Genomic DNA, 16,373 nt, shown 5'->3' with positions numbered 1-16,373 from the left:
AAAAAAAAAAAAAAAAAAAGGTAAAACATAATATTTTGCCATCTATATATTCAAACATAGCCTCTAAAGTCAAAATTAAGGCCAATGTCAATTTTAAATAAAACTTAGGAAGTCCTTTGCTAACATGAGTCATACAACCAAAACGAAACTCTTACAGCCTGACAGGTAGAATGAGGAAACGTGAATGACTTAACAATACTGTACATTATACGATATGAAAATATTAAGATCACTTTTTTTCTTTTTGATAACTTTTAAAGGCTAAAACTTACCCACTAATTATAAAAAATATATAAAAAATATATTCCTGGCAGCTGCGGCCACTGGAGCAAGTGCCATGGTGGGGGGGGAGCGCAGCCACGGTGGGGGCGCCTTTCCGAGGCCTGTGTGTGCGGCCCTGCAAGGAAGATCTGTAAACAGCAGCACAGCCATGGTGACCACACTGTGGTTTCCTTCACAGATACAAAGTTATGCTAGTGCAACCATATGAATTAGCACCTGAAGTCTCCATGTAACGTGGACATTAACACGGAAGACAGATAAATACAGGCGCTTGGGAAAGGCCTTAAGAAACATGTCTGCAGGAACCTGCCTGTCTTAATACTGGTAGAACTCACCTAAAGGAATTTAAGAGTTTCTAGTATTCCCCATGGCCGAAGCTGAGAGTCTGAAAGCCTGATGCTTAAGCTGTACTCTAGACATAGCTCCAACTCCTTCAGGATATAAGGAAAAGAGATAAATTTCCAGTGATAGGTCTTTGGTCACACAGGTTTCCCAACTAGTGGATCTTGATTATAGGGCCTTGCCATAGTATGGCTGCCTACCAATCTACTCGTGTTACACGATCAACAGTGGGCTTAAACAGCTTGGATGAATCTTTCTGTGATAGAACTGTAAGGAATCATAGCATTGCTCACCCTGAAGAACTCTCTTCTCATTCTCAAGTACAATCAAGATCCCAAAAAAAGAGACCAGAGCCTGTGCAAATTCAGAGAGGAAATAATAATGGAAAAACCACTGATTTAAAGCAGCAGAGTAGGCAAGAATCATGGGTAAGCCCTAGGAAAAGAAGACTTTCTTCTTCGGAAAAGGATGACCTAGAAAGGCAAGCGATAGAAAATTGTGAGAAGGCAAACAGAACCTATATCACCCGTTTTTAAAAGAATTAAACACTGTCTTAGATCTGAAGCTCCAAACAGTTCAGAAGAGGATTCGCCTATCAAATCAGACAAGGGGTCAGCTGAACAGAGGTGGGCAGGGTGGACAAGGATGCAGACAGTCAAGGGACTGAACGCGCTTGTCGATGTCTTATACTGGATGACCGTGAGAAAAGGGAAGTTAGAAAGGTGAATGTCAGTGAGGAAGGGCCACGTAATTCTGCGGTAGTTGAAGAAATCACAGGCTATCTGAATGTCACCGGTGTTGACGACAGTGATTCTGCTGGTATAAACTGTGATGACCCTCAGCCTGATGGGAACGCTAAGTAAAGTACTGCTGGTTCCTATGCACTGCAGGAGAAATCAATAGCTGAAGATGGGGCTTCAGAAACCCAGGCTTCACTGTTCTGTGATAACAGCAGGGACGACAGTTAAATAGAACGTAATGTGCTTTGCCCAAATTCAGAAGTGCAGGTCAAGTTGGAGGACCACAAAGTAGGAACTGCCCGCCGGAAGGTGGAGCGTGTTAACCAGCTGACTACTGAGCCAGCTTCCAGTCATCTTTAAGGGGTTCTGAGCAGGAAGTGGATGTGGAGGGAGACAGCAGTGCCTAAGAAGAGCGGTGTGATGAAAGTACCAGAACGTCTTGGACGCAGGTCTTGACAGAGAGCCAGTCTGGGGAGAAGCAGTCTGTTCTAGACTGCGCCTCAGCTCCGATGACGTCTCTGTGGGAACCTCGAGAACATCGCTATACCCTGAGAGCGTCACCACGCAGGGCCGGCCCTCAGAGCTGGTCCCACTAAAAACAGGTCTCCTTGCAGAGGGATGGACAATTTGAGGAGAGTAATCTTAGTCCCAATGAAATGGGTGCAACTGCTAGTGATAACGTGAGTCTCCCACAAGTCCTGGTGACATTTCTCAAAGTGAAAAAGTTTTACGTTGTGACTCTCAAAACTATGGAAGTGAAGGACTAAGCAAGCCGCCCTCAGAGGGAAGACTCAGTATTGGACCTACACCACCTGCCAGAGACAGCCAGTCAGCAAACTGCAGAAGAGGAAGGTGATGATCCTGACATTTATTACTTTGAATCAGATCATGTGGCACTGAAACACAACAAAGAGTATGTGTGAATATGGTAACCATGAATTCTGCTTTGCTTATTATTCCCCCAGTTTGCAGTATCTATTCATGAATGTCTGGTCGTAGTATTTTTATGATAGCTAAAATTAACGCTTTAGCTAAAATTTTAGATGTGACATCATAATTTTTTTCGACTCTTAAAAAAAAATAACTCCGATGAAAGAAAGACTTCAAAACTCAACTTTATTATTCCTCCCCATGGCAATATGGTTTTTGACATGTCTCAGTTGGAAAAGACATGTAGAAACATGGGTGGCAGTGTTTTTGTTTTTTCGTAAGTTGTATGGATTAACACAATACACTCTGGTTTATAATTGAGTTTTATGTAATGTCTGTAGTATAGAACCAAGAATGAGCATGTAGATATCATGTAGATATGGGGACTCTAGCAGGCTAGAAATGTATTATTCTTAGGTATTAAACATTTAATTCCCTATTAAAAAATACATATTATCCACACATGTGTAAATACCGAATAGTTTCCCTGGTGTGAATAATCTGCAATAATACATAAGATCCTAATAAGATTACTGACATTTAGAAATGGGAAGAAAGGAGCTAAAGGGGTAGGGAAGATGGGATGAGTAGGTGAAGGGTAATAAGGGAAAAGAAAAAAAATGTGAGAGAATGAAAAGATGAAAATAAAGTGTTTATAGATGGGGAGGGGAGGAGGGGGTGAAGGGAGGGCAGAGGTAAGGGGAAAAAATGAGAATCAAGACCTGTCATGTAGAGGTGCAAGATCCCAACAATGAATGTAACTGTACTGTATCCCTAAAATGTACCAATAAACTCAATTAAAGCTGAAAAAAAATACATATTATCTATATTCCTTATCATAAAATCTGCTACCAGTAATGAATAGAAAAAATGTCTTCTGCCCAAAGAAATTAAAAGCTATTCTGACTGAAGGGAATACGTCTCTCTCCTATTTGCTAAGAAGTTGGTTCCTAAAAACACCCAGGGACAAGTCTAACATTGACTAAAAACCACTATATGATTAAAAATATCAACAAAGATGGGAATATAGTCAACACACACACAGGGAACACAGACCATGAGCCTACATCAGAACACCTAACTACTAGGTTTCAGAGCTAAACCGTACTATAACCACAGACCGCTCTGTAAAATGAACATCAATCTCTAGTTAAAAAAAAAAAATTGTACCAAGTACAATTGAATTACGCACAGCCAAACAGGTGAAAGAGACAGGGACAACTAAAGTAAAGGAGAGGTAATAACCAAAACACGACTTATCAAATGGAGAAAAGCGGTCCATATCAACTCAGCATAAGATCAGAAAAGCCTATCTCTAGAAAAGTACCTGTTAAAATAGTGCTATTCCCCCAAACTGACACAATGAACCCTAACTTCTATCGTGACAATACTAAGAGATGCGGCCTTTGGGGTGCTGGCTAGATCTCAGGAGGACAAAGCTCCTGTGCCTGGGATTAGTACACTCATTTAACAGGCCCAAGGGAGCTTATCTGACCTCCTGCCACTGAGGACGTAAGAAGGAGGCATCACCAGACATCAGGAAACGGACCCTCGTCACATTCCCACTCTGGCAGTGGCTGTGGACTTCACAGCCTCCTGAATTACAAGAAGTACATTCCTGCCACCATGGCTACCAATTCTGTATTTCTAAGAGCAGCTCCAAAAGGACTAAGATAGTACAATGGAAAGCAAAGTGTCTGTTAAATTCCTAAAAGAAAATCTTTGAAGGCTGGGGATTTTGCTCAGTGGGACGGAGCCTGCCTTGTAAGCACTAGGTCCTGAGTTCAATTCCCAGAACCCCCCAAAAAACAAATAAAATCTTTGAAGAGAAGGAGATATAAAAGGAAAAACCAGGAACTAGGACACTCATTTATTAGCTTGCAACCTCTGGGTCAGTCACTCAACTCCTTCCAGCTCAATTGTTCCACAAAAACATAACATTATCAGGATAAAATAGTTGTCTAAAAAATTTTAAAGTTTAGCTGGGCGTGGTGGTGCATGCCTGTAATCCCAGCACTCGGGAGGCTGAGACAAGAGGATTGCTGGACACCAGCCTGGGCTACATAGTGAGTTCCAGGTCAATTTCAACTACATAGTGAGACCCTGTCTCAAAACAAAGCAAAACAAAAATTTTAAAGTTTTATATTCCAATATAGTATTCATGATAGGCAATTTAACTTTCAGGTAACTTTTTTCACATCAGCCTGTTTTATGTGATTCATTTTCTGCTGTTTTCTAAATTCGTACAATACAAGGCTTTAGCTTTATAATTAGAAAAAGACTTTACTAAAAATAAAATGACAAAAAGGGAAAGCCTAATCGATAATAAATTACATAGTTTATTCCTACATGAAAAATATAAAACAAGATTTCCACCTTTAAATAAAAGCTCAAGTTTTACTTCCCAAGTAATTGAGTAGTAAATTACAAAATAATGCTAAATACTTACATGGCTGTGTACATACTTTGTACCCTTGACATCACCCTAGACTAGGGATGGCGAACCTATGGCATGCGTGTTATCTATCTTAAGAGAGATTCATGTATGAGTTGTTTCTTCTCAATTAATACCTCGGTATTGGGGTTTAATTGCGGTGTTGGCACTCTGTGATAAATAAGTGGGTTTTGGATTGCATTTTGGACATTTGTCTCTAAAAGTTTCACCATTACCGCCCTAGACTGACAGATCTGAAGCCACATCCAGCTGTTTTAGCTCTACCTGGAGCACACCACCATTACAGGCCACCACTCAACACAGTCAGTAATGCAATCATTCGCCATTTAGGTCCCCAAGGAAGCCCCTAAATCCCTAACGAATACAGAAATTAATGCTTATCACAAGACTTAATAGGTTAAGTATTTCAAGTACAAAGAGAACCTGTCTACAAACACAAAGCATTTACCACCCACAATGAGATTTCTGCATATTTCCCTCATGTTTTCTAGATATGAAAAAGACGTGTCAGGAAGAACACTGTAGAGAGGAGGCCGACAGGTACCAGGGGAACTCTGGGTCCTAGGATAGGTCCGGCGGATAAACGACCACATCCAACCTGGAGCTCCATTCAGTAGGAGTAACAGCATCTGCTCAGAGGATGGGTAAAGATGGTATCATCACCTCTGACACACAGGGAGGGTGACAGGCAGAGCAGGCAGACCACTCTGGTGGAGGAGGTAGTCTTCCAGTGAACCCGAGTCTGCTTATGGGAAGTGACCTTCTTACCTCCTTCTGTAGATTAGAAAGCTGAGACGAGAGGCTCTCGATCCTCATACGACTTTCCATCAGTTCTTCCCTGGCACTGTTCACAGTGGAAGTATTCATCTCTGAGGACAGTCTGGCATTCTCCAGCTAAAAGAAGCAGCAAACATTGTCTTATCTAGTAAGTTACAACAAAGGAGGAAGCATGACTCACCTCAAGGTATTTCAGACTCACATCCTGCTGGTAAGTGAAAGATGAAACACAGGAAAAGTGTGAAGTCTGATGACGTCTGAATTACCTTGTCAGCAGACTTTTGGATTTACTTCCTAAAATATGAACTTTAATAATGTTAACTGGGTTTTTACCCAAAGTTTATTACTTCAATATTTTAACTGTTAGCCAGGTATGGTAGCACACACCTGTCATCCCAGCACTCAGGAGGCTGAGGTAGGAGGATCGCTGTGAGTTTGAGACCAGCCTGGGCTACACTGTGAGTTCCAGGTCAGTCTCAACTACACAGTGAGACCCTGCTCAAAAAACCAAAAAAACAAACAAAAAAACCCTGTTAAACCTTGAATGCCTAGACTAATACTAATAAGGAAATACTGCTAATAAGGAAAATAAGCTATAGCAACTGGACAGTGTGATACTGTAGGAAAACACCGCCCATGTGTATAACCCATCAAATCCACCACAGACTAGATTCCCTCAAACCAGACAGAAATCCTTTCAGAAGGAAAAACAGCCCCTCAAATAAAAACAATACCCTCTTCCTCCAAACACTCGTGCGCTCTATTCTGTATGTATGTGTGCTGGGCACAGGCTTCTACATGTCCCCGCTCCCTTTGAAGCCACAGCCTGTGACTGACACTAACTTTAGCTCCTTCGCCATCTCGCTCAATGCCTAGCCTTCAGTGACGAGACACTGGAGGTACTCTCGATTGATCTCTCGCTTTCTAGACAGTTACGACTTCAGAAAGAGGCTGAAACAAGAACAGTTTGAAGCCGTGCAACAGAAATTTATTTACTAACTCTATGACTCTAAGTCTTGCACGAATTCTTTTTAATTAACTCACCAGCAAAGCCTAGGATTTTTGTATAGTCTAACACAAATGTAACAGTTCTATACTTTTTAAATGAATAAGTGACAGAGGAATAAATAATCAGGGACTTCCCGTTTTGCTCTTATAAAAAAGTGTAGCGGTCTCGATCTATGTACCATGACAACATGAAGCGGGTCAATACTCAGTGGATGTGCAGGGCAGCACGGTCAGTCCTTGTTGGAAGAAAAGATTTCTGATGCTTTGGTCTTAACTATTATGATATGACATGAATGGCCAACAGGACAAACAAGGTAAGTCCTTACGTCTAGCAAGAATAAAAGCGAAATAAGTTTACTTTCCTCTTGCTGTTTGTAGTAGAATTCTTTTAGAAAACTGCATTTTTTTTAAAAAAAAAAAAAATCCATTTTCTATAGTCACAAAGACTAACTAAGGGAAATCATTTTATAAAACCAGAACAAAACATCACCCTCATGCTCAGCAGTGACTGGTGTTCTGAGAGCGCGCTCACCTTAGCGTGGTAAGTCTGCTCGAGCTCCTCCTTGTATAGCCTCACTTGTGCGTCGTGCTGCTCTCTCATCTCGTGCAGGGCCTGAGCCAGCTTGTACTCGTACTCAATCTGACGCCCGGAATCCACCTCTACCAAGCGTGTTTCATGCTTCCTTCTGGTCTCATTAATCTCCTGGGGGAAGAAAAATGATATAAATCCAGGTTACTCCCCAAGTATTTGCTGTTTCTTTTCATATACCTACTTTACTTCTCTGAAGGCAAGGAATGGCCTCGATGGTTTACTAAAGTACCACTTCAGCATACACAGCTCCACAGGACACCACATTAAACACTCAATTCTATTGTTTTTCTAACCTGCTTATTTATAAACCTAAGGACACCTCTGAAAAAGATATATGACAGAAACTAAACTCTGCAGGCAGACCAACTTCAACATTTACAAGAGTTTCTTTCTTTTTGCATTTGGTTTGAGACAGGGTCTCACTATGTAGTTCAGGGTAGTATTGAACTTCCTGGGTAGCCCAGGCTGGCCTTGAACTTGCAGTGACCCTCCTGCCTCGGGTTCCCAAGTGCTGCTATTATAGGTGTGTACCACTGTGCTTGGCTCTTTACAAGATTTTCTTAGACACAGCAACAAGGCAGGGGATTTACACATTTCTCTTACTAGCTGATGTTAAGCTATCAATGTCAACTAATATAAGGCCTTATTAACATTATTTGATTGACTCAACTGAGTATAATTCACTATTAAAGAATAAAAGTAATAGAAGCTACCTTTTTTTAATCTGGGGCTAAGAACATAAGTCCAAGAATAAATTGTTCATTTTAGGTTCTTGCTGTAAAAAATGCAACACGTATCTTTAGGGGCAATAATTATGTTTAACTCACTAAAGTTCTTTGTGTACCTTAGTGCATGTGCTTTTTTTTTTTTTTTTTTTTCACATTTGCTCATCTTTTTTCTTAATCACTGCATAGGAAAATGCACTTGACATTCAGATAAATCAGAAAATCATGGTTCAAATCCCAGTTCCGCTATAAATGTCCCAGAGGCTATTCTGTTCAATGAAGCAAATGACACTTAAATCATGAAAACACACAAATGAAAACTTTAGTTCAACAAAATACTGAGTCTCTCCTAATAGTGCACCATTTTCTACCTCCCTCGCTCTTCTTTTCTTTCTTCCTTAAGTGTTCACAATGTGTACTCACTATGGGAAAAAGAGAAGAGGAAAATTTAAAAAGCATTCTCAAAAAGGCAAATATTTAAAATTTACCACTTTAAAAATATTAAATTACTTTCTACTGATGTCATTTTTCAATTATTATTTATATAAACTAATTTTACAAAGGAAAAAATACTCCTGGTTGTCTATACACATCAACAAAAACAACAGATCAGAGACAAAGCAAAACAAAAATATAAGTCAACTGCATATAAAATGTCTGCTTTTCCCATATGGGGTGGCTCACTCTTATACTCCCAGCACTGAGAAGGCCGAGGTAGGAGGGCTGAGAGTTCAACCCCAGCCTAGGCTACAAAAGATGTTTAAGGCCAGACTGCAGTACATGGCAAGACCTTGTCTCAAAACAATAAACTGGGCAAGATGGCACTCGGGAGGCCAAGGCAGGAGGACGGCTGGACCTCATAAAATGAGTTCAAAGCCAGCTTAGAATACACAGCAAGACCTTATCTCCAAAAGAACAAAATACAAAAGTCTGCTTTTGTGAAGTCACATTTGTTAACTATTATGTAACAGTGCTTGCTGCAAGTTATCCTTTCAACTATAGTATTTCACTCTGATACTCGCCACTCCTTTGAAGCAAAATACAAAGCAGTGGACCCTTGACTTACAAATGCAATTTGTTCCTGAGGGCTGGTTATCGTTGGTCAATGGAGGCTCAGGCTGCACTACTCAGCCTTCAAAGTCTCTCTGCTGTACACAGGCAGGTCTCAGTGTCCTTACAGAGTCCCTGGCCCGGGGTTTCTCAGTGAACCCCACACAGGAAAGATGTTGTCGTGTTCCTTCCAGAACTCTTTAAGGGTTAACTCTGTATCTGAGACCATATGGAAGCACAAGTGGCCAGCATTCCGGTCTTAACTCAAGACTTCAGTCATGAGTTAAAACTAAAATTCTGGTCATAACCCAAGTTGTTCACATGACAAGCCAGTCATAACTTAAGGGTCCACGTAACAGAAACTATTTGTCCAATGCTCTTGATACCAAAAATACGTATTTTAGGTAAATATTATTAATAAAAATGATCAGATTTCTATCCAGTTATATTTTCTTCCAATTAAAAAAAGTATAACTGCAACAATGAATTCCTAGATTTAAAATCATTGGTAGTCACTGTTTTCAAAATTACACCACTTTCAAAACATTAAAATAGTTAAGCGCACACTTTCCCTGGGTTAATTCTAGTCCTCTTCAATTTTTAGGGAGTATACATTTCCCTTTCTTCCAGTTTGGCAATAATTGCTTCATTGCCCCCTTGAGCACAGCAGTTAAGGATGTAAATGCTATTTTAGGACTGACACGTGTACCTCTGAATGCTGTGAACTGCCAGACCTCACGATGGCCCCCAATGACTGCTGCCTCCTCACATTCCCACCCACGTATAATGTGCTTCTGTTTATATGCAATAAATCTAATTTTAATAGTACAGCTCAATGGGGGAGAAGAAACAAGGATTAAAATCAAATCTGGTCTTCTTATTACTATTTCTAAGGTCCCTCTAACTTGATGTAAATGTCTTACAATTTACAAGGAAATTCCTATTCCACTCCTATTTTATCATAAATAAATTGGTTTCTGTTTGTATGATAAAACAGGAAAGACATTTGGACTGGAAAAGGTACTCCATTTGTGATCAAAATCACATAAAACCACATTCCCATCAGAAAACACAAACATCAACATACAAAATGAAAACTACATGGGAGATCAATACAATTCAAATACATTTGCAAGCTACTTAAGAAACCATGTGCCATGGAACTGATACCTCTACCAACATTCATGTGAGTGAGATCCAACGCAATTTCTCCAGCTCAGGATCAAAGCTTAAATGAAACCTCAAGAGACTGAAATAGAACCATCCTTTAAGCAGCTTTCAGATTCCTGATCTACAGAAATTAAAGCTGAGCTGAGCACAGTGGCGAGCATATGTTATCCCAGAACTCTAGGAGACTGAGGCAGGAGTACTGCCACCCTGGGTAACACAGCAACTCGGCAAGACTGTCTTAAAATAAAAATTAAGAAGAGGGAAGGGGATGTAGCTCTGCAAAGACCCAGGACAATCAACCAACCAATCAATCAATCAGGTTCTGCGGCTCTACATCAGTGGTGGTAAAACTATGGCATGTGTGTACTTGTTTTTAAGACAAAAATATTAATGCATAAGATGTTTTTTCTAAACTAAAACCTCAATATTCAGGTGTAATTGCAGTGTTTGCACTTTGTGATAAATAAGTAGGTTTTAGACTGTGGTTTACAATCATTTCTAAAAGGTTTGCCATCAGTATTCTAGGGTAATCTTGTTAGGCAGCAGTAGGTAACTATGTTAGGTAACTAACAGATGTTTAAACATGGTGACAGGAATTACCTGTGACCAAGCCTTTATAAGTCAGATGAAGTAACTTTATCTGTTTACTGTATTAGCTTCACAGATGCAGTGTTTTAACAGCAGTACCTTGAACAGCTGACATACAAACTCCTTCCTAACCCCAAATCTTATCATATCCATCTGATACATTTCATATGAGAAAGAATCATGAATAAAATATATAATGTATACTGTGTATGGATTTTCCTTTAAAAAGTAAAATTATACGTAATTACCTCTTCATACATGCTTTTACGGAACTCCAAATCCTCAGTAAGGCTCTGACAACGATTCTCCAAATCCACTTTAAGCAAAGTTTCATCTGCTAGCTGTTTCTTGGCAGCAGTTAATGAGGCTTCCAACTATTACAAGGAAAAGATAAAATTTATACAGAAGTCATTTAGCAATGAATGGTATGCATGAATAGTTCCTATATATTTAATCAGGGAGTGATTCCTCCTTCTAACCTTTATCACAGAACTGTGTTCATTTATTGGACTCCCACACAGGGTACCACTAGCAGGTTGCCTATCAAATTGATGACTGCCAAGGGGAAAGAGAACAGACTTATCACTCATGTTTTGCAAATCAATGGTTTTTAGCTAGCCACTTTCATTTCTTCTTGTGTTCAAAGAAACAGCATTATGACATCTCTTTTGCCACTTCACATTTGGTACAATAATGAAATAGACTCAGGGCCAGGAGTTTGGCTCAGTGGTTCCGCTGCCTCTCTTGTAAGTACAAGGGCCTGAGTTCAATCCCGGTACCAAAAAAAACAAGATTTTGAGGGTAAAGGGACAGAGTAAGAATATGCACAAGAGAGAAAGAGTATATTATCCAGATAGCTTGGCTAAGGTGATCATACTTTATTCGTTAGCTACCTCAAGGCTTGTTCAGGGAAGCCACCAAGAAAAAGGCTTAAATAAAGTTTCCCCAAAATTGTATTTTTTGGTACCAGGGATCAAATTCACGACCTTGGAACCACTGAGCTAATCCCTGGCCCTCCCCGCAAAATAAAAACAAAATCCATCAGGTGAACCATACCCTAAGACAGATGGTGACTAACCTGCCCAATTTAAGGAAGAAGCAGTTTGCCTTACCTGGGCAATCTGATCCTTCAGATCCTCCAAATCGCCTTCCAAACTTTTTTTGTCACCAAGTGCAGTAGCCAGAGCTGCGTCTTTAGAGTTCAGGGCTGCTTCATATTCTCGAAGCTTGATCTGGGCTCCATTGAGATCAGATTCTTTCTTAGCGTAACTGTAATACAATTGAAAAAGAGCACAGAGATCAAGTTAGACCTCAACTTCAGGCCTTCCCCTTGCTTATTCAAGAGGGCTTAAATAAGGGCTGCCCAAACCTCCTAAAAACAGAGAAGCAATTTAGGAGCATTAGATCTAGTTTTTGGTAGATAACAACACTCTTTCTTTCTTTTTTTTTGTTTTGTTTTGTTTTGTTTTGTTGTTGTTTTTTGAGACAGGGTCTCACTATGTAGTTGAGACTGACCTGGAACTCATTATGTAGCCCAGACTGGTCTCGAACTCACAGTGATCCTCCTGCCTCAGCCTCTGGAGTGCTGGAATTGAGGCAGGAGTTAAAGACCAGCATGGGCTATATAGTGAGTTCCAGGTCAGTCTCAACTACATAGTGAGACCCTGTCTCAAAATACAAAACAAAACAAAATTAGAATAATTTTATAACAATGATATATCATACAGAAATTCACCTTGACAATGAGAAATAAATGACCTCCGGAAGCTTGAAAGCCACCTTCCATTTCCTATTATATAAGAGATGATCTGAGATTTCCAAACTATAAATAAGAGCCGATACCTTGCAGAAAAATTAGTTATCTCAGTTTATATTAACTACCAAAAATGAAATGCTAATTGAAGTTCACTTTTCTCTAAATGTTACTTTTTATTAAATGGAGCTATTACAAGATTACATGTCCCTTCAGATAGTTTGTCCAACAATTAAAGGACAGTATAGCTTTCATTCAAATATTGTTATATAATTAGTTACATGGGAAAAGCCTTACTAATATGAAGATTCAAGTACATGTTCTTAATTGAAACTGTTATTGTACAAGAATACTTTACTACTGGCATTTTTTGAGGAGAAGCTAAGAGGAATCTTTAACAACTTTTAAATAATTTTGTAATATTAAAATAAAATAAAGAAATTAACAGACCAAATGTTAAGAAAATATACTTTAAAGACATTTGGAGCTCATTTTGGTATCATAAAGCAACTATACATATACATATATAGATAAAATCTTAGCAAAAATTTCCCCGGATCCTGTCTTTCTAAAGGCCACAAGATGGCAGGCTTTAACTGAAACTAGGTATTTGTGTGCGGGAAGAGATCAACTGTTTAAGAGTGGGGCGGGAATCCCATACAGCCACAATTTACAGCTAAAATGGCTTGTTCCAGTGTTCAGACTGAAGAATTAAATTAAGCTTTTTAAGAAGCCACGATTTCATCCCACTGACCAAAGTTACAAAAGGACACATATCATAACACATAACATTTAACATAAATTACTATTTTGTACACCATTACACAACACAAAAGCTACTGACTCAAAGTTAATTATCTAAGGACACAGCTCAGTGGTGGAGCACATGTGCACAATGTTCGAAGGCTTGGGTTTGAGCTCAACACTAACAAAACAATCCGAGTAACTAACTGAGCCATTCAGTGTTTAAATCTCAGACCATGAAGTGCTGGTGCTACTCTCAAGTGGTGCTGTGTGGCTACTTAACTAAATCAAGAAACAAAGTCTTTAAAGGCAAAGTCCATACTTATTAGCCCTTTATTCTTTCCATAAATAGAAAGCCTGAAGATAATGCCTATTTTGCTAAATGTTAAAAAAATCTAGGCCTGGGAGTGTAGCTCAATGGTAAAGAGTTTGTGCTTGGCACACATGAGGCCCTGGGTTTGATTCCCAGCACCAGAAACAAAATTCAACTACACAGCTCCCCACAAATCCCTTCTGACTTTTTTTGTTCAACATAAAATACTGTCTTTTTCCAAGAAGAAAAAAAAATTGTGATCGTTCCATAATCTCTGTAATTCATTCCTAAATATTCTCCCTATTTCTCTGCCAATTTCCAAGACTAGATGAATTATCTTTAAAAATTCTTAAGATTACAACCAAGTTGCCATCAAATAAGAGAAACGAATCGGATGACCTGCCAATACCATGGAGGCACTGAGTTAATATTTTGAGTGTTTTGTTGTTTTTGAGACAGGGTCTCTCTCACTATATACAGTAGTTTAGGCTGGCCTTGATCTCAGTATGTAGCCCAGGATGGCCTCCCACCTGATCCTCCTGCCTCAACCTCCTGAGTGCTGGGAATACAGGGGTGTGCCACTACACCCAGCAATATTTTGAACATAATTCATCAATTTTCTATTTTATTATTTTTCATTAATTAAATATGACATGGAAAGTCCAAGTGTAGTTATAGCACCTGGTCAAAGTGCAAAAACCTGCAGAACTGACATCCTAAAAAATCATATACTAATGTCCTGCAGCTGTCACTTGAGCCCAGAATCACAACTGACAATGTCCCAGAAAAGACTGCAATTTAGATAGGAATCCAAAGCTACTGGAAGGTCTCACTTAAGGTATTGAAATAACATTTTTATTTTAATTGCATTTCCTGGTTGGATTTGTTCAGTGTTATTGCCATGCCTGGCTAAACTATTTATACCTACAGATAAAGAGGCTTTCCAGTGTTTTCATTTAAATTCAACATGTGAATCTAATGCTGGAAATATGCACGCTCCTGACAGTAAGTCATAAAACATATCCATTCCTTTAGATGTTTTACACAAGAACCAAAACTCCAACTGCAGCCCGGAAAAGTTTTATGTAATGTAATCAGCACTCTACCTTAAGAATTTCCTCCCTTGGGCTGGGGATTTAGCTGAGTGTTTCCACCACCTACCTGGCAAGGGCAAGGTCCCAAGTTCAATCCCCCGTACCCACTCCCAAAAAAAGAAAAACAATCTACTCCCTCTTAAAAAAGCTTTTATTTCTACAAGTTTGAGTTTCACTAGTCAAATCAAGGTATAAGATCTAATCAATTATCTGACCATTAAAGAAATAATCAGCTTGAAAAAATACACATACATTCCTATTTACATTCTATACAAGTGACTCCAGATTTAACAGAGCTAGTGTTGAGTGATAAAATATAATTGTAATTTCCCCACTAGAAAGAACTAGCACCATTAACTTTCTGGAACACACCCCTAGCCCCTCCTGAGGCCTGTAGGACTACTCTATATACAGTTGGCTACTCAATTAGTATACTGTATGCAATTGGTTTTGAACTCCTGATTACCTCTTACCACCAGCATAACGTTATTTCCATTGCTTAACCATCTTGGTTTTGCAACATACCACTACTTTGACACTGACATATTTTAGGGTCAGTTAAACCTTGGCTTTTGCACCAAAATGCTTGGCTCTGGAACTCAATGCCTAAACTCTGCTCAGCCTCTGCACTATAAACCCTGACTGGGTGATTCAGTCTCCCAGTTCCTGTGTGTTCTGCGTTTGTATAGGTGGACAACAGAAAATGCACCAATTGCAAAACTGCTGGAAACGCTCAGTGGAGCTCTTAGAGAAATAGAACACATTTTTCCAAGTTATATATATAATAAAGATATCTAGATACAGACCTATATACATGTTTGGTTTTCTTTTTTTCCTCTCTCATTGAATTTATTGGTACATCTTAGGTATACAGTACAGTTATGTTCATCATTGGGATCTTGTACCTTCACATGACAGGTCTTGGTTCTCATTTTTTCCCCTTGTACCTGCCCCCCTTCACCCCCTCCTCCCTCCCCATTTACTAACGCTTTATTTCCATTTTTTCATTTTCTCATATTTTCTGTTTTCCCTTATCATCCTTCCCCTACCCTTCCCAGTTTCCCCACACCTTTAGCCCTTTTCTTCCCATTTCACATTATCAATTGTCTCATTAGGATCTTATGTACAATTATAGTTTTTCACACCAGAGAAACTATTTGGTATTTACACATGTGTGACTTATGTATTTCACTTAGGAGTATATCCTCAATATGCATCCATTTTCCTATGAATGAATCTAACTTCTCATTTTTTATGGCTGAGTAGTATTCCATTTTATAGAAAAACCACATCTTCTTTATCCAGTCTCCAACTGATGGGCAAATGGGCTGTTTCCAAGTTTTAGCTATTACACACTGTGCCACTATAAACATAGGTACATGTTTGGTTTTCTTCTCTTATCAGTACCATAATTTTCATCATTTTCTCAAGTACTTTTATCTTTATCCTTTGACTTTCATACACAAAACTTCATGTGCAAATAATTACATTAAGACATAAATTATAGAAGGTCTTAGTTGGTAGAATAGTTAGTATAATTTCTAGATATTAAACACCCATAACATTAGACAAAGATTTTTATTACACTATATATACACAAATGTGAACAAGGACAAGAGTCGGTGTTCAGTAAGTGCTTAGTAAATGAATAAAAGCTGCCAGATGTGTTCTTATGGAAAAACTCATTCAAGATATAATGTTAATAGTCTTAGAATACAGACTTTAAAAAGCTACGGGGTCAAAAAGTAAACTGGAGAAGAGCTATTCACGTTTCTACAAATAAAAACTAGAAAAAAAAAAAATCACCCAG

At 39.0% G+C, this 16,373-nt stretch overlaps 1 protein-coding gene and 1 pseudogene across 1 annotated transcript in view; one reads left to right on the top strand and one right to left on the bottom strand.

Moving 5' to 3' along the window:
* Positions 1 to 11,925, bottom strand: part of Lmnb1 (lamin B1) — a 31,713-nt gene extending 19,788 nt beyond the window's left edge. Inside the window, exons 1-4 of the mRNA XM_010627225.3 lie at positions 11,772 to 11,925; positions 10,908 to 11,033; positions 7,067 to 7,237; positions 5,518 to 5,643 (exon numbers count right to left, since the gene is read on the bottom strand). Coding sequence (XP_010625527.1) covers positions 5,518 to 5,643; positions 7,067 to 7,237; positions 10,908 to 10,919 — 309 coding nt within the window. The 5' untranslated portion in view covers positions 10,920 to 11,033; positions 11,772 to 11,925. The remainder of the gene's footprint in view (positions 1 to 5,517; positions 5,644 to 7,066; positions 7,238 to 10,907; positions 11,034 to 11,771) is intronic.
* LOC104864319 lies at positions 694 to 2,751 on the top strand (annotated as a pseudogene).
* Positions 11,926 to 16,373: the final 4,448 nt, after the last annotated feature.

The sequence above is a fragment of the Fukomys damarensis genome, unplaced genomic scaffold, assembly GCF_012274545.1.
Source record: "Fukomys damarensis isolate Sample0158 unplaced genomic scaffold, DMR_v1.0_HiC HiC_scaffold_3, whole genome shotgun sequence".
In the NCBI taxonomy this organism is placed as follows: domain Eukaryota; kingdom Metazoa; phylum Chordata; class Mammalia; order Rodentia; family Bathyergidae; genus Fukomys; species Fukomys damarensis.
Note: the sequence above shows the minus strand (reverse complement) of the source record. Positions and strands in the feature narration are given on the sequence as shown.